The 23,951-nt window shown below is 46.3% G+C and overlaps 1 protein-coding gene across 3 annotated transcripts in view; it reads left to right on the forward strand.

Moving 5' to 3' along the window:
* MSH3 (mutS homolog 3) overlaps positions 1 to 23,951 on the forward strand; it is a 1,766,808-nt gene that overhangs the window by 1,655,395 nt on the left and 87,462 nt on the right. For all 3 annotated transcript variants that reach the window (XM_069224514.1, XM_069224522.1, XM_069224532.1), the window contains one exon: positions 10,978 to 11,104. In XM_069224514.1, the coding sequence (XP_069080615.1) occupies positions 10,978 to 11,104 (127 nt within the window). The remainder of the gene's footprint in view (positions 1 to 10,977; positions 11,105 to 23,951) is intronic.

Genomic DNA, 23,951 nt, shown 5'->3' on the forward strand with positions numbered 1-23,951 from the left:
GTAATGCCACGGTGGCCAGCATTGGAATGATACCTCTGCAACGCTAATTAGTGCTCCTGATATCCTCAAGATCTTTACCCAATACTACTCCTGTATTTATTCATCTCATTCTACTTCCAAAAACGCTCATTTAGCATTATACGTTGAGCCACAAATGCATGATTGAAAATCTAAGAACAGGAACCCTAATTGCAATCAGTTAATGAACTAGAATATGCAATTAAACAGCAGACACTGTTGCAGGGGGCAATGCACTGGGAAGTGATGGCCTGGCATTGAGTTTTACAAACAGTACAGTGAAATAGTGGCTTAGTATTTGCTTGTGATGGTTGAGGGGGAGTATTGGGGCTTTATCTGAGTGTTGTTACAGGCGATTGTAGTTGCACTGTTAAAACCTGGTCCTTGATACAGAAAAAGCAATTAATGAAGCTAACTGGACATATTCATTTAAAACCATGCACTTTTTTCAGTTCCGCATGAAGGTTTTAATTAAGAGTAAAGCCACAGGTACTAGACCTGTAGCTATAGTTTTCATTTATGGATTCTCTTCTAAAAATTTTTTATCAATTCAGTGTTACTAAAGAAAGGTGACCGTTTTCTCCTCTTATTTTATTACTTGCTATAGAACAGTGTTTAAAGCCTTGACCTGTACTGATATTTTATTGTTATATTGTTATTTTATTATTATTGTTAGCGATACTGCCATTGCATTTCACAATATACTCATAAATGCTTATGCCAGAACATAGAAATTTAACAAAACTGAGTTTTTACATTTACACACATGTTGTACTTCTAATATGTTCAACGGTACTGAAGTTATGTGACACCAATTACACAGTACCCCTCTTACTATCTTTTCAACTGCTGTTAAAGAGACGATCAGTTGAAATTGTACAATGATTCTCATCAAAAGTAAAGAGAGAGTTGGTGTATGTTCCTTTCTGTCTAAACTGGCGAGGATTTGAAGTTGTTAAATAATTACTTAATTACTGCACCACAGTTACATTTACTCTCACTGCTGCCATTCCAGTTCACCTCGTTTTTTGAGCCTCTGATGCTTGCTTACAAAAACAGAAAGCTAATAAAGCTAACAGAGGTCTAGGTTTACCTTATGTTTCTTCCTTTCCTGGATGCAAATAGAAAAAACTGCTATTACATCTTCCACTCTTCCTGCTGCTCTTATAGTGTCAATTAACAAACTAACAGCCCACCAATTTTGAAGTAACTAAATTGGTTATTTTGAAACTCGACTTCGACTGGTATCCGGTATAATAAAACTATGGGGCGTATTTATAGTTGTGACGCAGGGCATCGCAGCAAGTTACCTTGCTGCTCTGTCCTACGTCACAGGGAAAGGGCAGGAATGAGCTGTATTTATGGCATATCGCGCATTCCTGTCCCTTCCGCCTGCACTGGTGCCGTTCTGGCAGCCTAGCACCAACATAAGCACCCTTGCACCATGGTGCAAGGGTGCCTGCGTTGCAAGGAGGGGTGTTTTGTGCAGGAAGGGACACCTGCAGAATGCAGCACACAGAGAAAGAGGCAAAAACCAGGAGAAATAAAGATATTTCTCCTCATTGCGCCTCATCTGGGGAGGTGTAAGGCTTTTGCACATATCCTTGTTTACATGGTCTTGTACATCTGGGGATGCGTCAGAATCTATGGGAGTTGCACAGAACCTCCTCCTCCGCCCCCCCCCCCCCCCCGCAACGCCCGTGGAACATCGACCAAGATCAGAGCAGTGCAATGCAGCGTCTTTCACTGCTTTGCGCTACTCCAAATTTATGAGGCCACTTATAAAGTGGCTTTGCGTGGCCTCATAGATCTGACTGAGAGCCTTGCATCACACATCTACAACTTTGAGTTGTGCAAACGTGTCACAAGGCTCTCATACATATGGGCCAATATCCTCATGTTATAATCCTTTGGATAATTGAAGCAGGTGTCTTCAAATTATTATGTTATATATGCCAAGTTAACATGTTTTATCTTTTGCTGAATTACAGACCAATTTGCACTTCTCGTCATCTGAACTATGCAAATATTACATTCAATTTAGTTATATCTTTGTAACTTTGTTGCTGTATTTCTAAGGTATATGGAATTGACATCAGTATGCCCACTCATATTACTTCCAAAGTACACAAAGAAAATCTGATATATTGTCTCCTGGTTGAAATATTTGGTTTGGGCATTTTGGAATCATGAGCTCTCACTGAATTTATCTATGGCAGATTCGAAAAAACATGGTCTTATAATATTTGCAATCCAACCAACTTCTATAGTTTGTATAACTGTTTGGTTGTTGCTACGTAATTTGCAGCTAAACATTCAGACACTCAAAACTGTTAACATTGTAATTCGCCATTCGGTTACATTTTGACCTACTGCATGGGAAGTCATTCTTAGAATTCTTGTCACCTCTGATGACATTTCATATCAAACAATTAATTATTTGTAAATTGTTTTCTATAAACAAGACTTACCTGTCCTACAAAATAAACTATTTGATTTTACTATTCCCTTTGCTATAAAAGGATTCACTATACTGGTAAATTTACTAAACTATTATATGTTCATACATTCTGGAATTTGGCTATTTTTACAAGAAGAGGAGCTAATGTTTCCTTACCCAACTGAAAAAAATCTCTAACTTATCAATTAATTTTGAGCACATGAAAATTAAGTCCCTGCACAGGGGCTGCAGGCCCCCACATTTGATTTGACTTCAGGACACTGTTTCCTGTATTAGATATTGCAGACGTTTGATTCGTGAGATAAATTTGATACAGATCGTTACAGAATAATAATGCAGAATTTTTTGCCTTGCTATTGGAAAGGATGTTTATAATGTTTTGGACATCAAATAACCCCCCTTTTGCTTTTTAATCATTTCTCACTTTCATTAACATTAGGTGCGAATGTATGGAAAGAGTACTGAAAGCACTTTCACTTCAAGACTTAACTTCTGATATTACAATACCTTTCTTGCCTTTTTCTTTTGGTGCCTTGAACACTTAGCCTTTGTGCTGTGGAACACTTGCTGGCTGAATTTGTTTACTTAGGTGTTGAGCTTTTATAATAGGACTTAGGTAAATTGTTTCATACACAGCATTTTTGTAAAAATAACTAAAGTTAAAAATATTTTAACAACCTATAAATGTGATTATTTTAGTAAGATCATTAATCCTGTAGATATTCTTTATGTGTGCCTGACAGTAATGTTTAATTGACACCAGGAGGTGTCTGATGACTTGCACTAGACGCTTACGGCCTAGAACCTCATAGAGTTTATTTTAAACTACTGCTATTTAATTTGCCAGTAACATTAAGTGTAGCTACTATGTGTTGCTTTGGGTATGGGTCACTATTAACTTTTTACTTTCTTAAGTTGATATTGATTTTTATAATATGTGCTTTTGGCATTGCATGCCATTCATTGAGACTGCATTTATATCTGAGTCTATGATACTTGTTATCCGTTTTATTCTTGAAAAATAAAATAAAATATTTTGAAAAAAAAAAGGAAAACGAAACATAAATGTATTTTAGAAGCCACTCGTCTCAGTCTTCCAACAGATTTATACATTAACTTGATCAACTTATAAATGCCTACTTGCACATCACAGACAGGAGCAATACCCACTGAGCCTCTGGTGAAGTTCAACATATTCCACAAAGCATCTGCTCACCTAAGTGTCCAGCTACTCACTGTAAGCAGTGGTGATTATGCACTCAAAGCCACAAATGTGCAATTGGGAGTTGACAAGCAACAACCACTTCAAGATGAAAAGCACTTCTGCCACCCCTTGTTTATGTCCATTAAAGGTTACTGGTAGCACAGACTCATTTTTCTTGGCCCTGGCACAGTAATCTGCTCCATACACCACTATTTTTCTAGTGGACCACACTTAAGTTCCTGTACCTTGCCACAGTGACAACTATCACAATGTCTAAACAGGGTCTCCTCACCTTCCAGCCCCTCACAGGACAGAAGAAAAACCTCTCCTCTTCAGATTGCTTCTTTTAGCTACAAGCCCATCCATAGACAAGATTTTGTCTTCTCAAGGGACCACAAACTGCTTTTCTAGTCTTTTATGTGCTCTGTATCTGCTTACTTACTAAGATCTCCTCTCATATGCTGTACAGCTCACCATGCTGCAATGCAGGTCACTGCTCTTGCTTTCTTCGCCTGGAAGCCTCAAAATGATAAAGGCATAGTTGGCATTGTCTTTTCTTTATGCCTGAGAGTAAAACCCTGTTAGTGTGCTGACTGGCCTTACAGAAAATAGATTCCTCCTTTTTTTAATTGTAATTCATTGTTGAATTAACTTCAAATGAACACACACTTTGTGGCTACAGAAAATGCCTTAACCTCCCCCATCTGCCAGTGTGGTATTGGTGTCTATCTGGCTCACAAAGGCAACTGTCAGTGATGGAAGACTATACACAAAACATTTAAGGTGCAACATCACTCATGCCAGGCAAAACCTTACATAGGCAGGCAAGGGGAACACAAAGCATATGAGTAAAATGTAATTCCTAGTCAAGCAAATATTGGAAATGCCAATACGTTCTGCCTGGCCAATATTGATTGGGTGATACGATCGCCTTTGCCAGTGCCTGATGGGCCGTAATAAAGGTAAAAATGTTGCTTTCTATACTATTAAGTTGGCTTCCATATGGTGTGATGTAATGGGTGTTACTTCGTCACATACACTGCCTTCCGGTAACAACGCAATGAACGTTGCATCATGCAGTGTGAGGGCCATCTTAAAAGTATATAAAACAATATTCATTGTTTTCTATACTTTTCACATGGCCAGTTCCTGCCATTGGCTTTACCAATGGTGGTAGAGTATCGAAGCGTCTGGCACTGGGAAAGCCAGTAGCGGCTGTTACACCGTAGAGGAGCATGCGTGGATCATGCGATAGGACTGCACCTATCCAAGGCATCACCAAAGCTTTGAACACTGTGGGGAAACATCAGGAGGGAGGATGAGAGAAGAGAGACAAGATAAAGACACCATCCAGTGCCATCACCAAGGCTGCTACTCGGGGCCTGCTGCACAGCTGAGGAGCATTGGGAGATAGGGTGCATCGAGCGGGATCAAAGTAATGAGCGCATGCACGTATGAAAACCAAAATATATGGAGTGCTAAACAAGTAGTGAAATACATTTTTTTTTAAACTGAAAAAGTAGTATCTGATAGAGACTTCTAGTTGCAGATTCCTTACCTTAGCATTTCCCCCAGGCATCATACTTTATCCGGAGATTTTTCTTCGAGCAATAACCTTGCACGTCAGTAGGTGGTGTTGGTCGACTCCACAGGCGTCGTAGTCGTCGTGATGACGTCGGGAGTAGTACATAGATGCCGCCCTCACGCAGTGACATCAGTTCTTTTCTTTCCGCGTCACACGCTGTTCCGGAGAAGAGCTACCCTGGTCTATTTTTGACCAACTTCGACTGTTTTGTCGAGTTTTTGTGTGAAATTTGGTGCGCCGAGGATGTCTCCGAAGACCTGTATCGAGCCGTGTGAGGACTGTCATCATACGATGTCGGTGATGGATCCTCATCGGGTTTGTCTGTGGTGTCTCGAGCGCGACCACGACCCGAAATTGTGCTATGAGTGCCGGGCCATGCACCCGAAGGTTTTGAGGGAGGAGTGCCTAAAGCTCTTGGCTGCCCGGCACTCGACTCCGCGTAGGTCCCGGTCTCGCTCGAGAGGATGGTCTCGAGACCGGTTGCGGAGTCATCACCACTCGTCTTCTTCCAAATCCTCGGGTAAAGGTAATAAGAAGTCGATGAGATCCCATCGCTCTCCGACTTCACCCCGTCGCTCGGCCGACGCGATTCGGGAGGAGCATCCACGCACAAGGCCTCCATCCTCAGAGCCTGCATCTGGGTCGGCTCCGTGCTTCCCCGAGTTTCCCGGAGCGTTCCCCGCCCAGCTTAAAGAGTTTTATGAGGCCATGTGCCTCATCTTTGGGCGGTCGGACCCCAAAATGACGCCTTTGGGCCCAACAGGTTTGGCTGAGGGGCCTTCGGGTTCTGCGCCGGCGGCTTCCGCTCCGGCCACTGAGGTCACCTCTGGATCCGCGCACCCATCCGCACCGGCGCCGGGTCGATTGTCGAGGCTCCCGACGTCGGTAGTACCTACTATTGACTTCAACCCAGTTCTTATCCCCGACGACTCGGATTCGGAGCGGCATCCGCCGACGCCACCTTCAACTTCGATGGGGCCTATTCGCCCCAGGTCAAATTCGGACCCTTTTTCTTACAGGTATGAATATGGGGAGGGATTGGAGGGGTACCTGGACCCTTACGAATACCAGGATGATCCTTCTATAGACTGGGCTTAGGAATTGGGTAAAGCCAGTGGTCTGGATACTTCTCCTGACGCTGGCATGCTGTCTCCTCCTACCGTGGCTACGGCAGAGGGAGCAACATATGGTATGGTGGTCAGTAGGGCAGCTGAGGTCCTTGGTCTTGAGCTTCCCACTATTGAGGTCAGGTCTAATCTCCTGACGGAGGTGTTCAGCATGGGGCTTCTGCTTCAGAACCCTTTTGCATTTAATGAAGCCCTCACTGATGTCCTTTTGGGTACCTGGTCAAACCCAACATAGGGGCTCCTGTGAATAGGACTATCGCACACCGCCATCGGCCCGCTCCGAACGACCCTAAATTCCTGTCCCAACACCCACACCTGAGAGTCTTGTTATCCAGGCTTCCTCTTCTTCAGGCGCTTTCCCTTCCGCACCCACACACAGGGAATCCAAAAGGCTGAAACTGTTTGGCAAGAAGTTATTTTCTTCCTCCAGTCTCGCGCTGCGGTCTGTGAACACCGCAAGCTTTTTGGGCTGCTATACCCGCTCTTTGTGGGATACGGTTGCGCAAGTCCTGCCGCAGATACCGGAGGAGGCCTGTGCTATCGTCTCCCAAGCTGTGAACAATGGGAGAGATGCGGCAACGTTCACAATCCGTTGTGGGCGGGATACAACCGACTCTCTGGGCAGATCGGTTGCTACGACGGTGGCCTTACCACACCACGCCTGGTTGCGTACCTCTGTTTTTTCTGGGGATGTCCAACAGTCACTCATAGACATGCTCTTTGATGGCGCACATCTCTTCGGAGACAAAGTGGACTCGGCCTTGGAGAGATTCAAGGATTCCCGGGCTACAGCTCGGGCTCTCGGTCTTTCCACTGCTCTTTGCCCCCCACAGTCCGCTTTTCGCCCCTTTCGTGGCCACGGAAGAGGCTCCTTGTTGCGTCCTCCACCCAGCAAAATGCCACTCATGCTGTTTTAGCCTCTGCGTGGCTGGGGATGCGGAATCCCACGTGGGCCTGAGACAGGGACCCAAAGGTCTGCTCAGTCAACCTCCGCCCCGCTGCAGCCTCCAAACCCTCCTTGTCCGTCCCCTCACTCACGTCCAGTTGGTGGCTTCGCCATCACCTGCCCCACTGGGAAAACATCACCACGGACAGGTGGGTTTTGCAGATAGTTCGAAAGGGCTACTCCTTCCCTTTCGAATCTGCTCCACCAACCATGCCTCCATCCTTCAGTCACCTTCCAGAGGATAATTTGGCGCTTCTCCACCAGGAAGTCACAGCTTTCTTGGCCAAGTGAGCTATAGAAAAGGTCCCTATGCCAGAAGTAGGTTGTGGGTGTTATTCCTGCTACTTTCTGACACCAAAAAAGGACAAGGGCTTAAGTCCCATCCTAGACCTTCGGGACCTAAACTACTTCCTCAAGAAGGAGAAATTCAAAATGCTCACCCTGGCTCAGGTTCTGTCTGCCTTGGACCCAGGAAACTGGATGGTAGTATTGAACTTCCAGGACGCTTATTTCCACATCCCCATCCTGCCTGCCCCCAGACGTTACCTACGATTCGTGGTAGGTCACGAACACTTTGTTTACCGTGCTCCCCTCCAGCCTTACCAGCTCCCCTTGGGTGTTCACGAAAGTGATGGCGTGGTTGCAGCTCATCTGCGCAGGTTAGTGGTCTCAGTCTTCCCCTACCTCAATGACTGGCTGTTGAAGGCGGACTCACCCCAGAAAGTCGTCTCCCGCCTTCAGACTACGGCAAACCTCCTGCACACACGGGGGTTCATTGTAAATGTGCCAAAGTCACACATGACTCCCTCTTAGACGCTCCCTTTCACCGGAGCTGTTCTGGACAGTTTCGAGCTTATCATCCTGAAAAGTGAGTCCAAGACATTCAAGCTATGATTCCAATCTTTCAGCCTCAGTCTTGGGTTTCGGTGAGACTGAATCTGAGGCTGCTAGGCCTCATGGCCACCTGCATCCTGCTAGTAACACATGCCAGATGGCATATGCGGGCTCTGCAGTGGGACCTGAAGTTCCAGTAGGCGCAGCATCATGGGAATCTCTCTGACCTGGTCCAGATCTCGGAGGGGACTGCGAAAGACCTGCAGTGGTGGCTTTCGAATCCGCATTGGGTCCACGGCAGATCCCTCTCCCTTCCCCAACCAGATCTCTCTATAGTGACAGATGCGTCACTTCTGGGTTGGGGTGGCCACATGGGAGAGGCGGAGATCAGAGGACTCTGGTCTCTGGCGGAGTCTGGGCTCCATATCAATCTTCTGGATCTCCGGGCGATCAGGCTTGCGTTGAAAGTATTCCTTCCCTTTCTCGAAGGGAAAGTGGTGCAGGTGTTCACCGACAATACTACCGCCATGTGGTACCACAACAAACAGAGCAGAGTAGGGTCCTGGAACCTTTGTCAGGAGGCACTACGCCTCTGGACATTGCTGGAACATCAGGGTATTAACCTGATGGTTCAACATCTGGCGAGTTCCCTCAGCGCCAGAGCGGACGAACTCAGCCATTGATGCACAGCCAATCATGAATGGCGTCTCCATCCGGAGGTGGCGCAAGCTCTCTTTCAGTAGTGGGGACAGCCTTGGTTAGATCTATTCGCCTCTGCAGAGAACGCACAATGTCAGCTGTTTTGCGCATTGGCGTTTCCAAGGCGGCACTCGCTCGGAGATGCTTTTCGTCTCAAGTGGAACTCCGGCCTCCTTTCCGCCATACCTCTTCTGCCCAGAGTTCTCAAGAAAATCAGGAATGACCGAGCCCATGTCATCTTGGTGGCTCTGGACTGGGCACGGAGAGTTTGGTATCCAGAGCAATTGAGCATGTCCATCGATCCTCCACTCAGACTGCCTCTTCGGGCGGATCTTCTGTCGCAGTAACAGGAGACGGTTCTTCACCCGAAACTGTCCAACTTCCGCCTTCATGCGTGGAGATTGAGCAGCGACAGTTGATGGCTTTTCCACTTCCACCTGAAGTCTGTGATATTATCTTGGCTGCCAGGCGTCCATCAACCAAAAGTGTATACGCCTTTTGTTGGAGTAAATTTGTGGCATGGTGTACCAGCAAATCTGTTGATCCTGTTTCTGCCCCTCTATCCGAGGTTCTTCTGTTCATTCTTTCTTTGGCCCAGCAGGGCTCTGCTTTGGGCACCCTTAAAGGCCATTTATCTGCCATTTTGGCATTTCTTAGGCTACCTGTTCAGCCCTCACTCTTTAAATCTCCTATTGTGAGTAGATTCCTAAAAGGATTCACCCATTTATTTCCTCCCACTCCATTTATCATGCCTCAGTAGGACCTTAATCTTGTACTTAATTATTTGATGTGTACTCCCTTTGAGCCAATGCATAATTGCCCCTTGTGGCTCCTCAGCTTCAAAACTGTCTTTCTTGTTGCTATCACCTCTGCTCGCAGGGTGAGTGAGCTTCAGGCCCTTTCCTCAAAACCTCCATACTCGTATGAAAAAAGGGAAGGCAGCAGTGCAAAAGTGTACCATCTCGCGATGGGTGCTTCCTTGCATCAAAATGTGCTACGCTTTGGCCAAGAAGCAACCTCCTGAGGGCTTGTGTGCTTATTCCTCCATGAGCAACTGCTGCTTCCACTGCGTTAGCACGTGGAGTTCCTGTCCTGGACATCTGCCAGGCAGCTACGTGGGTGTCCCTGCACACGTTTGCTAAGCACTACTGTCTGGACAGTCAGGTCCGTTAGGACAGCTACTTTGGTCATTCGGTCCTGCAGGACTTCCTAGTATGATCTTGGTTCGCAACCCACCACCGAGAATAGCACTGCTTGGGTATCTATTCTAAGGTAAGGAATCTGCAGATAGAAGTCTCTATCAGATATACAAGTTCCTTACCTTTGGTAACAAAATATCTGGTAGAGACATATTCTAGTTGCAGATTCCTTACCGCCCACCCATCTTACCCGCTTGTGAATTGATTTCTAGGGACAGGGATTCCCCCTTTCAGGTCCTTAGCTCTGGCACACCAATCTCCGTATTCTTAGCGGCTCTGCGCTTTGGCATGGAAAGTTGTTAAAAGAAACGGATGCCACTGCGCGAGGGCGGTGTCTATGTACTACTCCTGACGTCATCACGGCGACTACGACGCCGCAGAGTCGACCGACACCATCTACCGACGTGCCAGGGTATTGCTCGAAGAAAAATCTCCGGATCCAGTCTGACGCCTGGGGGAAATTCTAAGGTAATGAATCTGCAACTAGAATGTCTCTACCAGATATTTTGTTACCAAAGGTAAGTAACTTGTACTTTGACATCTGCAGTGGAAGGCTACCTGTTAGCTAATGAAAAACAAGAGCAAACACGGTGTGCTACAGGGGTGAGACAAACTGGAGGGAAAGCAGAAAAACACACATTGACAAGAAAGCCTTCTCGCCAATGGCTGACTTTGTGTGGTATTGTATACAGTATTGTTTGCTATGGACAGCTGAAACTGTCCAAAGTGAGAGCAAAATTTGTGGTTGCTGCTTGGTCACAACAAGCTATTGTAAAAGAGCTTTGCAGCATTTGCATTGCATTTCTTCTCCATCCACTGCCCCTTCAAGCACAAATATTTGAAAACACCTTCCCCAAACTGTTTAGATTACTTACACGGTTGTTTTTTTTGTTGTTTTTTGCAGGTTACGTGTTTGACATTATTTGTGACACATTATCCTCCAGTATGTGAACTAGAGAAGGTGTATCCTGAACATGTCGGAAACTATCACATGGCCTTCCTAGTAACTGAGGGTGAAAATGACCAGAGCGGTATGTATGGCCGATCCTAAAATATACTTTTACCATCTGAAATATTTTACCAGCTCCTTAAATAAATGCTAAGTCGCTGTCGTTAACTTTCCAGTAATATTATTCCGTCTCAACAAGGTGTTTATACCGTCAGAGTTGTAATGATCCTGTGATCACCAGGTGGTAATGAGGGGATGGTGAAGGTACCTAAATGACGCTTGTGTAGAAGATCCAATATTTTTAAAAAACGAGTATGTATCGCCACTTGTGGACGTAATGTGTGCCGCGTGTATGCAGATTACGCAAATAGGCGTCAAAGGTGTACGCTAACAACGGCTGACTAACAAAACAACCCAGTTTGAGTGTTGAGGAAGTAGGTAAGGGCAGGCAGTGCAGGTGTGGGTGCGCACAAATGAGAGTGCGCCGGCAGCAGGAATGTGAATTCTATATCAGGACCGGAGGCTCGGATTGTGCTATCTCTTTCTTTACTGAAATATTCACAGCAGCCAATAAAATCACAACAAACAAAAAACTACATATTCCAAGATGCGCAAGTCCTTGCATCATATGTACCAATCACCTAACGTGACCTTAGTCCTTATAAGTCTTAACCTCAAACGTCATATCCTCTTTCTTTACTGCTTCGCAGCAGATAAGTAACATTTCCTCTCTTTATGTCATATATTGTATGCACTTAATCTAATTATTTGTGTAATTACTGAATTTTTCAAGTGACACGATTCAGCTCGCTTTTGTGATTCTTTTAGTAGTGTTATCGGCTTCCCGCCGAGTGTTACCCTTTTTTTATGACCCCAGCGCTGGTGGAGTGAAGCAGGAGTGCTCTACGCGCTGAGGCAACGAGAGTTGCCGTGCGCGCTCGATCTTAACGAGCCGATCTCCTTTCCCTGTACTCTTCGGGGAGATCGGTTAGTTTCGAGGAGCGGCACGCTGGGCATTGAAGCTTGCATTTTTCCTTAAACAGAGAAGTACAGCACCTCCCTGACGCCCAGCTAAAATCCTTGCTGGGTTCTAAAATGTAAAAAATAAGTCTTTGCCTAGAGTGGTTTTTACAGGCAGCTTCCTCAACATTTACATTTACAAATATATATTTATACTTATATTTATTTATTTGAATATATTTATATATATATTTATATACTTTCTAAAAGTGCCTGTAAGGGGTTTTTTCACTCCCCCTTAATTCTGTTTCTAACTTTGTTGTGAGTCTTAATAATACCTATGGCTCAGTGGAGTGACCAGGATGCAGGGTACTACCCTGACGACACTGACAACCAATTGGAGGTAAATTTGGTCGAGGCACTAGATTCCAGAGTGCAACAGTCGGTTAATGATGCCTTGATAAGAGCGCTTGGCCCATTCTCTGGGCAATTGTTAGAATATGCCCAATCTCAGGGCTGGATGACTGGCAATGCATCCTCTCTCTCTGAAGAGACCATTCCTAAGATACCCTCTAAATCCAAGGCTAAATCCAAGAACCTGGTAAGGGATGATCCTTCTGGGGATTTACATGCAGATATGTTTGAAAAATTGCGGAAGAAAAGGAGTGCGGAGCATAATTATAGCACTCAACAGGATTCTTCCTCTTCCGGGGATTCTGACAATCCTGATTCGGATGACTTAAATGAACCAGCTCCCAGTAAAAAAGCCAAAAAACAGCCTTCGGCCCTGCATTTTTTAGACTTTGACCCTTCAGATATTATGCACCCTTGGTCTTCTAATTGGGTTCCTTCGTCGGAGGTTGCTCAATATGTGCACGCAAACATAAGAAAAGGTTTTGACAAGGAGGTTCGCTCTCATCTTAGGGCGGAATGCCCTAGACCAGATCTGGACAATAATATGACGGACAATCCAGAAATTGACCCAACTATGATAACATTTTTAAAGAAATACGCAAAGGATCCCAAAAAAGGCCTAGACAGGTCTTGGCGCATCTGCCAAGATAAATTACTTGATATGTCTGGCCCGCTAACAAAAATCCTAGATTTGGCTGTCGCTTCCAAGGAGTCGGACACCCCTGTTAACACAGACGTCCTCTTAGGCTGGACTCAGAGAGCGATGTGTATGCTGGGTAACACTAATTGTGCTATTTCCACCGAGCGCAGAAAGTCTATACTCATGCGAATGGACCCTAAATTAGTAGATTTATCATCTTCAGAAGCGGGTCCAGCGGCCGAAGGACTTCTTTTTGGCTCATCCTTCAATAAAGAACTGGCAAAATTTTGCTCTACCTTCTCCACCCTTGATAAGGCTCAATTGTCCCTCAAAAAAGTTTTCAGGAGAGGCCTTTTTATCAGGGCTGGACGTTATGGCGGACGAATGTCCGGCCGAGGTAGTTTTGTCAGTCCCCAAAGCTATTACCCGAGAGGTAGAGGTAACTGGTTTGGAGACCAAGCAGATGCCACGTTCTATCCTTCCCGCCCCCGTGGAGGGAGGTCCAGATTCCGCAGGGGACACTGCAGAGGTCAACAAGGAGCTATTCAAGACTCCTCCTTTACCGGTAAGCATTATTCACCATTCACAAGTTATGCTTGGAGGAAGAGTGAGACTGTTTGTGAACAAATGGAAAGAGATCTCTGGGGATCCTTGGGTTATTCAGACTGTGACAGGTTTTCATCTGGAATTTATCAGCAGCCCGATCCAATTATCCCCTCCTTTAAATATGAGTTTTTCCCAAGAAAATCTGAATTTTATAGACTTAGAGGTGCAAACTTTAGTAAACAAAGGAGCAGTAATTTTTTCAACCCCTCACTCCTCCGGGTTCTGCAATCCCATCTTTGTAGTAGACAAGAAGGGAGGAGGTCATCGTCTGGTGTTAAATTTAAAAGACTTCAATTCTTGGATAGTGTACAGACACTTCAAGATGGAAGGGATTCACATGTTGAGAGATATCCTTTTAGAAGGGGACTGGATGGTTCGGCTAGATCTAAAGGATGCCTACCTCTCAATACCGATTTTTGCCCCCCACAGGAGATTCCTTCAGTTTCAGTGGAAGGGTCATTGTATGGAGTTCACGGCTCTCCCGTTCGGCCTGTCTTCGGCCCCATGGTGCTTCACAAAATTGTTGAGACCAGTGGTGGAATGGTCGAGAACCAAGGTTGTGCGCCTTATCATATACCTGGACGACATCCTCTTGATGGCTCAAGACTCCCCGACAGTTGTTGACGCATTTGAATTGGACAATCAGTCTATTACAGGATTTAGGTTTCCTTATCAATGCGCAGAAGTCATTGTTGAAACCATCCCAAGTGATAGAATTTTTGGGTTTCAAGATCGATTCGATCCACTCACAATTGATTCTTCCTGCGTTAAAAATTCGCAAGAATGGACAATATTTCAGCAGTACGATATGTCAACAAGCTGGGGGGAACGAAATCCAGAGCTCTGGCGGAGATAGCCAAGGAGTTTTGGCATTACTGTCTGAGTCACAGGTTAGTGGTACTAGCAGAATATCTTCCGGGAGATCAGAACACAATAGCAGATTGGAACTCCAGATATCTGACAGGTCCCAGCGATTGGAGATTGGATCCAATGATTTACCAACAGATAGTCCAGGAATGGGGTTGTTGCGAGATAGATCTTTTTGCGTCTCGCCTCAACACTCAGACTCCGAAGTTCTACAGCTGGAGGCCGGACCCACAGGCTATAGCGACAGATGCCTTTTTGCAGAATTGGTACCCTGCTCTGAGTTATGCATTCCCTCCATTTCTCTTGATACCCAGAGTCCTGTCTCAAGTTCGGAGGCAGAAGGCAGATCTGATCTTGGTGACTCCATTATGGAGGTCTCAGCCTTGGTTCCCTATTGCACTTCAATTAGCATGTGCACTGCCATTGCTCATTCCTCCTCGTCAGAACCTGTTGTTGAGTCCGGAGGGCCTTCAACATCCATTGATTGTATCAAGGACTCTAACGCTGATGGCATGGAGGGTTTCAGGTCAAGATGGAAAACCCCAGGCCTTTCGCAGCAAGCTGAAAGCTATATCAAGCAGGCCTGGGCAGCTAGTACCCACAAGAGATATGCTTCTGCATGGCGTAGATGGGATAGTTGGTGCAATGGAAGGGGTATTAATCCCTTGGAATCAAGTATTGATTTAATTATACATTTTTTGGCTGAATTAGCTTCTTCAGGTCTGGCCTATAGGACGAATAATAATTTCAGATCGGCAATTTCCTCAGGTCATGTACACATTGATTGTAAACCGGTAGGTGAACATCCCTTAGTGTGTAAACTGTTGAGAGGTATTCGTTTCTCGACCACCCCCCCGGGCCAAATACTCTAATCTTTGGGATGTGAACATTGTATTAACATTTTTAGATTCTTGGCCCAGTAACAAATATTTATCTCGCAAACAGCTTTCAGCTAAGCTGACTATGTTACTATGTTTAGTCTCATGTAAGAGGGTTTCAGATATTAGAGCTTTAGACTTATCCGGTAGGATTTACTCTCCGGAAGGTGTTACCTTCAATATTTCCAGGAGAACTAAGACTAATTGCAGGTCAGTATCCTATCCTTGGTTTCCAGACAATTCAAAGTTATGTGTGGTACAGTGTCTTAAAGATTACGAAGTGGTTACAGAGGAGTTTAGACAAAACATGAATGGGCAAGTCTTAATTGCCTTACAGAAACCATTTAAACCAGTCTTCTCGGCCACTCTTGCGAGATGGTTAAGGTGGTTAATGAATGAAGCAGGTATTGATACCAGTCATTTCGGTGCTCATTCAGTTAGAGGAGCCATGGCGTCAAAATTATTTGCTCTGGGTTCTAGTCTGGAGGACATTATGAAAACAGCAGACTGGTCGTCTGAGAGCACTTTTCGTAAGTTTTATTTTAAGCCTGTGCTAGATGTGGCCTCTGTTGTTATGGGTCAGCTTTGAACTAGCATAATCCGAGCCTCCGTTCCTGATATACAATAAAAAAAATTCTAGCTTACACGTCAAGAATTTTCAATTCTGTTAAGGACACGGAGGCGAGGATTATCTCACCCTCTAATGAATAAAGGTAATGGTATTCATATGTTTATGATCTCTATTCATTTATACCCTCCCAGTGTGATTTATTGGGGATTGGAATGGAAAAAAGTTTTGTGATTACTGTATATTCTAACATTGTGAGAGATTACCGCCCTGTATTTATCGGTTATTTCAGGTTCGGATCAGAAGAATTCTTGAGGGTTTCATCCTAGTATCTACATTCTAAAAGTTCATTCCTTCCAGGAGTAAGAGTCCGACTTGAAGTTCAGTCTGGTTTATCTTCGTTGGACATTCCATTCAAGGATGAGGTTCAGTGTCATCCATTGCAGAAGAAGGTCTTTGGAAGAGAGTTAACGTTATTGGTTTAATCAAAGAAAGAGGATATGACGTTTGAGGTTAAGACTTATAAGGACTAAGGTCAAGTTAGGTGATTGGTACATGTGATGCAAGGACTTGGGCATCTTGGGATATGTAGTTTTTTTTTTTTGTGATTTCATTGGCTGCTGTGAATATTTCAGTAAAGAAAGAGATAGCATAATCCTCGCCTCCGTGTCCTTAATAGAATTGAAAATTCTTGACGCGTAAGCTAGAACATTTTTTATTCACTCGGATCCCCAAGAACGTCAAAACGGTGAAAGTTGTGTGCGCAGGTGGAGCGGGTTTACCAAGGTGCCGGGGCTCTTACTTCCAGCGTATGTTGAATGGCACAGCTGACGAGGAAGAGGAGGAGTTAGAAGGAAAGGGTCTTCACGGAAGGATCACAATCTTTGGGCTGGTTGGATATTATTGTTTTCAACCACACAAAGTGTTAATACAAGCCCCTTCACGGGGGCCGCAGCCCCACGTTTGACCGTTCAGATCTGTCCCTATCCACATCATTTTGCTACGCCAGTCCCTCCCCGGGGTCCCAGAAATTGCCAGCGATGGCATTGGCAGTACTATACTGTCATCAAAAATGAGGATTTCCTCTCTCTAGCACGTTTCCTGTTGGAACCAGGTGTATCGGGGATTTTCAACACGTGACATGAAGGACCCATTCCCTACGTATTACAATATTTCACCATGTGACCCTGGGAAGGATGGTGAAGTGGGAGAACGAGCTCACATCACCACCCGAACATGCACATGACGTCCTTTCCCTCTTCACAGTTTTTTTGTTTTTATTATCAGTAGTTACTAAGGGCCAGATGTACGTAGCCTTTTGCGCCTCCTATGGACCACTGCTTACTCTGAAAAAAACCGAAACAAAAAGGTTTAGGTATTTTTTCTATTTGCAGCTCGTTTTCCTTTAAGGAAAACGGGCTGCAAAGAGAGAAAAAAACTGCTTTATTGAAAAGCAGTCACGGGCATGGTGGTCTGCTGTCTCCAGCAGGCCTCCATCCCCGTGAGTGCCTAGACTCGCTATGGGGTCGCAAACTGCGACCCACCTCATGAATATTTATGAGGTGGGTCTTTGCGACCCCATAGCGAGTCGCAGAAGGTGTCTGAGACACCTTTCTGCATCGCGAATTGCGAGTTGCAATTTGCGAGTCGCTTTGACTCGCAAATTGCAAGTCGCAATTTGTGACTTACCTACATCTGGCCCATAATGTTTTATTTGTCTCACTTCTCTCACTGCATCTCAGTGCATTGTATTTCTTGGTTACTGACTTTTTCCCGTGAACAAGAGTCATCACTAATTGCCAGCAGACACTACATACCACAGGCCGTGCAGAACAAAGATTGTCCAGTCATTTTTATTTGGTAGCTAATTTTTCATATTTGCCACAGACAACCCACCCATCACAATTCAAGCACTGCATGTTATTGCACATCTGTTCTGCAATCACGTCTGCTAACATTACAGTGGCTGCTGTTCAGCACGGCACGAAAATAGCGGAGTGGCGTACAGTAGAGTGGCGTAGAGGAAAGCACCTTAGAGTAAGGTAGAGTGGAGTGGTTTAGAGTGGAGTGACGTAGAGTAGAGTTGTGTAGAGCAGAGTAGAGTGGTGTTGAGTGGCATTGTGTGGTGTCAATTGGCGCAGAATAGGGTGGAGGCATGTCGAGTGGAGAGCGGTAGAGTGAAATGTCATAGAGTGCATTGCAAAAAGACTAGTAACAACACATAACTGGTCCATGCTGTGGAGAAGAGCTAAAGCAAGAGAAGCCTTTGGAATCTAAGCGATTGAAAGATTGCAAATTAGAGTGATAATGAAAAAATGCATGGAATGCTATGGATGATTTGTAAGCCCACTGAATAATAAATAATGTGTCTTTCAGCACAGCATATGCGCTGTGTAGGTGAGTCCTAAAAATCACTTGATGTGACTATTCAGTGCATGCCTTCTGCACACATGTAGCATTATTTGTGCATTCATTATATGCATTGTTTTGAGCAGAAGCTGAATAGAAACCTTTTCTTATCCACAGGCTATGAGAAACTGTTTAGGGGCCAAGGACAAGCAGGGGGTTACTGGGTCACAACCCTGGGGCTCAAGGACTTTTACCATTGATGTCCCGGTGCCTGACCTATTGTGGCAATGGAAACTGGATGCCAAGTACACCCCTTCTTTACTTGACTCTCAGAGTAGCAAATATGAGTAATCTAATGCTTCTCATGCAGGTAGTGTGGAGAAGAGACTCAGAATTCAGACAGAGAACAGTTACAAAGAATACTGTCCAGCCTAGTGCTCCTCTTAGTAAAAGACAGAGGAGTACTTTAACACAAAAAATAATACCACACATAGGAAATAGTAATCAGCTATACAGTTCTGAGACGTGCTACAGAGGTATAAACACACACCTAGAAATATTCTGACTTACGTCTGCCACTGGGGAGAGCTCATTGTACTATGTTGCAAGCAAATGGCCTAATTCTGTAGCTTGTATATATCATTTTTAAGTGTCGGACTTTTACAGGGTCATCCCTAATCTTTTTTCCTCCTGCCTCCTATTTTTTCTGACCTGTTACTGTTGGCTTTTGAACTCTAAGAGCTTTACCACTGCTAAAGTGCATATGCTTTCTGTGTAAATTGTATTGTTGATTGGTTTATCCGTGATTGGCGTATTTGATTTACTAGTAAGTCCCTAGTAAAGTGCACTAGAGGTGCCCAGGGCCTGTAAACCAAATGCTACTAGTGGGCCTGCAGCACTGGTTGTGACACTCACATGAGTAGCCCTATAATCATGTCTCAGACCTGCCACTGCAGTGTCTTGTATGTGCAGTTTTTTTTTTTTATAAACACATTTTTATTGCTTTTAAAAGGAACAGACAAAGTATATAGGTAACATACAAGCCATGGTCCGTTGGTCGCCGGCTGAACAGTCAATTCTAATCTGACATTTCTGTACTCGGGATACACAGGATTCCCCAAGATTTCATAGTTTGAAATTACAGCATATGCACACAGTCTACTAAGCCCCTTTAGTCTAGCAATCCCGTCCATTTCCCCCAAATCTTCTCATACTTATGGGGACATCCCCTTGATTCGTACACCACTTTTTCTTGGGCTGCACACCAGTCCACCCCTGACTCCATTTCTGAAGGGAGGGGCCCCTGGCGGTCTTCCAAGCGCCTGCAATGTCTCTCTTGGCCACCATCGTCGCTGCTCCGACCAAGGTCTTGTCTGCTCTAGATCCCTCAATGTCATCCATCACCCCCAATAGTACCTGTTTGGGGGTCAATACCTGCGTTACTCCCAAGATACTGTTCAGCTCACGGTTTACTCCCTCCCCGTACACCCGAACCACGGGGCAGGACCATATCATATGAAAGAAGTCGGCTTGGTTTTCACCGTATCGTGGGCATTGGGCCGAGTTGCGGAAACCCATCTTGTGCAGTCTATCTGGAGACAGATATTCTTTATGTAGAAAATAAAATTGTGTCGCCCTCAGCCTTGCCGACACTGCCAATGTTCGGTGAGACATCAATGCTTCCGCCCAGTCCGCCTCCTCAAGTGGACCCACCCAGTTCTCCCATCCCTTCCTAAGGTGGTCAAGGTCCCCAGGTGCGTTGGTAACTAACATTTTGTAGATCTGAGAGACGCCTTTCTTCCCCAGACTTCCCATGAGTATTTTAGCCTCCACTGGGTTGAATTCCGGTACGGGAGTCGATTCTTTTAGGTGCATAGCCAGGGCATGCCGGAGTTGGAGATATCTAAAAAAATTGATTCGGGGACAATTGGAACTCTTGTTGAACTTCCTGAAAGGGCTTCATCATACCTCCCTTCCACACATCTCCCACCAAGGATATGCCCAATGTGTCCCAATTCCCGAATCCCTTCAGTTCGGCTGTCTCTTTCAGCCAGCTACCATGCCACAATGGGGTTTGCCGAGTAACCACTTTGTTCCAACCAGTGTGTCTTAGGGCCGCTCTCCATGCTAAGAGGACCGCATTGGTGATAGGCTCCAGTTCCCTAAGGATCGGTGCACTGTATAGCACATTCTGGATACGGGAATACCCCAAAGCGTCTAATTCTACCTGGTAAGCCGGGTCCGACCACCCCCGTTGAACCAATCGTGAGCCACCAGGAGTTGGGTCGCCAAGTAGTACAGGTAAGGGTCGGCCATGCCCAGTCCCCCATCGTATACCCCTCTTCGGCAGTTCCGGGACGCTACTCGGTGCCTTGCCCCTCCCCATATAAAGGAAATGGTAATTCCTTCCAGCTTTCTAAACCATGATCGGGGGATCACGAATGGCAGGTTCTGGACCACATATAGAAGACGTGGTAGGACCATCATCTTGTATAAAGCTACATGGCCCAACACGTTCAGGGGCAATGATTGCCATTGCTTAAGGTCTTCCCGTATGCGAGACGCCAGTGGAGTCAAGTTCAGGGACCAGGCTAGCTCTGGGAGCAGCGCAACCCATATCCCTAGGTATTTAAAACTTAGCCGACGCAGGGGGATCACCTCTTGCCAGTCAAAGCACTCTCGCGACCGTGCCAGAGGAACCAGTACCGATTTTGCCAGGTTCATTTTGAGCCCTGAAGCCTCCTCGAAATGCCGTAATAGATGGAAACCTCGGGGCCGGTCACTCCCGGGTTCGCCATGTACAACAGAACGTCGTCCGCATATAGGGCCATTCGGTCTTCTTACGAAGAGCCCCACTTCCAACCTTGGTAAATCGTGTCTTTCCTTATCATCTCCGCCAATGGCTCAATGGCCAGTGCAAAAAGGAGAGGGGACACCCCTGTCGGGTTCCCCGATGAATCGGAAAGGCCGAGGACAAGACTCCATTGACCTGCACCGTGCCGTAGGCTTTGTATACAGGGCCTGGACCAGTCGGCGGAACCTTGGTCCAAAACCGGCGCGCCGGAGCACCGCAAAAAGGAACCCCCAGTCAATTGAGTCGAACGCTTTTTCGAAGTCGATGAACAGGAGGGCTAGGTGTTGGGGCAGTCGGTGTCGCCACGCAAGGGCCACCTGGAGCCTTCGTATACAGTGACGCGTACTACGTCCGGCCATGAAACCACCCTGATCCGGGTGCACCAGCAGGGGCATCACCCTTTTGAGACAAGAGGCCAGTATCGCGGCATAGATTTTTACTTCACTGTTAATCAGAGATATGGGCCTGTAGTCCACGCAGGAGAGGGAATGGGGCTTGAGTCTTAAGCAATACAACAATGGTGGCAACATCTAGCCCCTCTGGAAACAGGCCATTCTGGTCAACTTCTGCATAGAGATTCATTAGATGCGGGACCAGGTCATCCCTGAACCTCTTATAATATTCTGGAGGAAAACCATCAGGCCCAGGAGTTTTCCCCACTCCCATCGCCGCTATAGCCTCCCCAATTTCCGTTTCTGTGAACGGTTCCCCCACTGCTCGGACATCCACCTGGGGCAGTTCTGGGAGCGAAGTGTCTGTCAGGAATCCATCTGGGGAGTTCATCTTCTCTGAATTTGTCACTCGGTACAGGACTGTATAGTATTCAGCGAACGTTTCGGCCACCTCCTGGAGTTCAACCAGCCGTTCCCCATGTTTATTGCAAATTTCAGGGACGATTCGGGGAGCTTGTTGTTGGGAAATCAACCAATATAGTAGTTTCCCTGTTTTATTACCCCAACCATAAATTCGGGCCTTGGAGGCGCGCCACATGTGTTTGGCCGCTTCTAGGGATAGACTATGAATCTCCTCTTGAATCAGCAGGAGTTGGCTGGTTATCCGTTCATTCAGGTGTGTTTCTTGCTCTGCCTCAAGATGAATGGTACGAGCCTCTGGATGGGCAATTCGAGAGTCCCGGTCGCGTTCCCGCGCACGGATTAGGCCCGTAGCTGTCCCTCTCAGCACCGCCTTGCTCGCCGCCCATAGGGTTCCGGGCGACCTCACCGAGCCCCCATTAATATTAAAGTATTCGCGTAACGACTTCCTCAAGCTATCAACGTAGTCCTCGTCCTGTAGGTACCATGCATTTAGCCTCCATATGGTCAGCGGGTTTGCGAGGCCCATCTTGAGGCGGACCGGCGCGTGATCTGAGATCCCCCACAGTAGAATCTCGATGTGGGAGAGGTGAATGCAGTCATTGGCCGACATGAAAACCAGGTCTATCCTGGATTGTGTGTTGTGAGCTGCAGAAATATGTGTGAATTGCGTGCACCTTGGGTGCCAAGCTCTCCAGGCGTCACAGAGCCCCGTTGATGACATCCATCCAGACAGACTAGCGGTCAGGGCCTGTCGGTGGGCTGAGGATCTTCCACTCGTGTCCATCCCTGAGTTTGTGACTGCATTGAAGTCACCCCCTATTATCGTGTTCCCTGGGGGAAGTTCCGCCAATATTCGTGTCAGATCCCCCAGAGTCTTATGCACCATATTCGGGGGGCATATACACTCACGATGCTCATTGTTCGGCCCTCTATTGTACCTGAGATCGCCACATATCTCCCTTGCGGATCTCTCCATTCTCGTCTCACCACCATTGGTAGTGAGCGATGCAGCATTATTGCCACCCCTCTTGAGCCTCTTGTGAACCCTGCGTGAAACACCCTGTCAAATCCTCTACCGGCTAAGAAGGGGCACCGATTTCCCATGAGATGTGTCTCCTGCATCAGGAGTATATTGGGATTATGTCTGTGGACGTGAGCAAGCACCGCTGACCTTTTAACCTTATCGAGGAGCCCGTTAACATTCCATGATATTATTTGAGTCGTCCCCATTTTTCCCCCTTGTTTGTCTATGGACTGACCTCATAGATTCCTTCCCCTGGCTCCCCCTGTGTGACCCTGGGCGGACGGGAATCAACTCTACTTGTATGCGTTCTTTGCTGGTGTGACCTACTTCCATTATTTCCAGCCGGTAATTGAGACCATAAACCTGTATTAACTGTGAAGAACAATAACAGCAGCCAGTTGGCTGGATGAAACCAAACATACCCCCCAACTCCCCACCCACCCCATACTTCCCCCCAGAAGCATCTGTCGCCCAATACCAACAGCTCACTCCCGAACATAGTGAGCTGATAACTTTAGTGTTCGAGCTATGGTGGACCCCTCCATTCTTGCGGATTAAGAAGTGTTACGTTTGAACATAAGCACCATGACCTCGTCCTGGTCACTGTCTCTCTTGGCCCAGCCCTTCCCTCTCCAGAGGGGATTCACAACACTGGGCTTTGAGAAAGGTCAGTATCCTCCGCGGTCACCGGGAGCAGTTCTCCAGAGTCTCCGAATTGGCGGTCATCTCCACCGTCCCCCGGCACCCCTTCGAACCCGGAGCCGTTTCCCCCACGGAATCCCGGGGGGAGCCCGACTGCGAGCCCCCTATCTCTTTGCATCTTCTGGAGCGAGTTCTCCGGCGGGACCCCCCTGGTCGCCGCGATTGGTTGTTCTTCTGTTGACCAGTGAAGGCCCATCGCCGTTCCTCCCCATTAGGGCCCTACGGGACCTCTTCAGTCAGCCATGTCCATGC

The sequence above is a fragment of the Pleurodeles waltl genome, chromosome 1_1 (assembly GCF_031143425.1).
Source record: "Pleurodeles waltl isolate 20211129_DDA chromosome 1_1, aPleWal1.hap1.20221129, whole genome shotgun sequence".
Taxonomy (NCBI): domain Eukaryota; kingdom Metazoa; phylum Chordata; class Amphibia; order Caudata; family Salamandridae; genus Pleurodeles; species Pleurodeles waltl.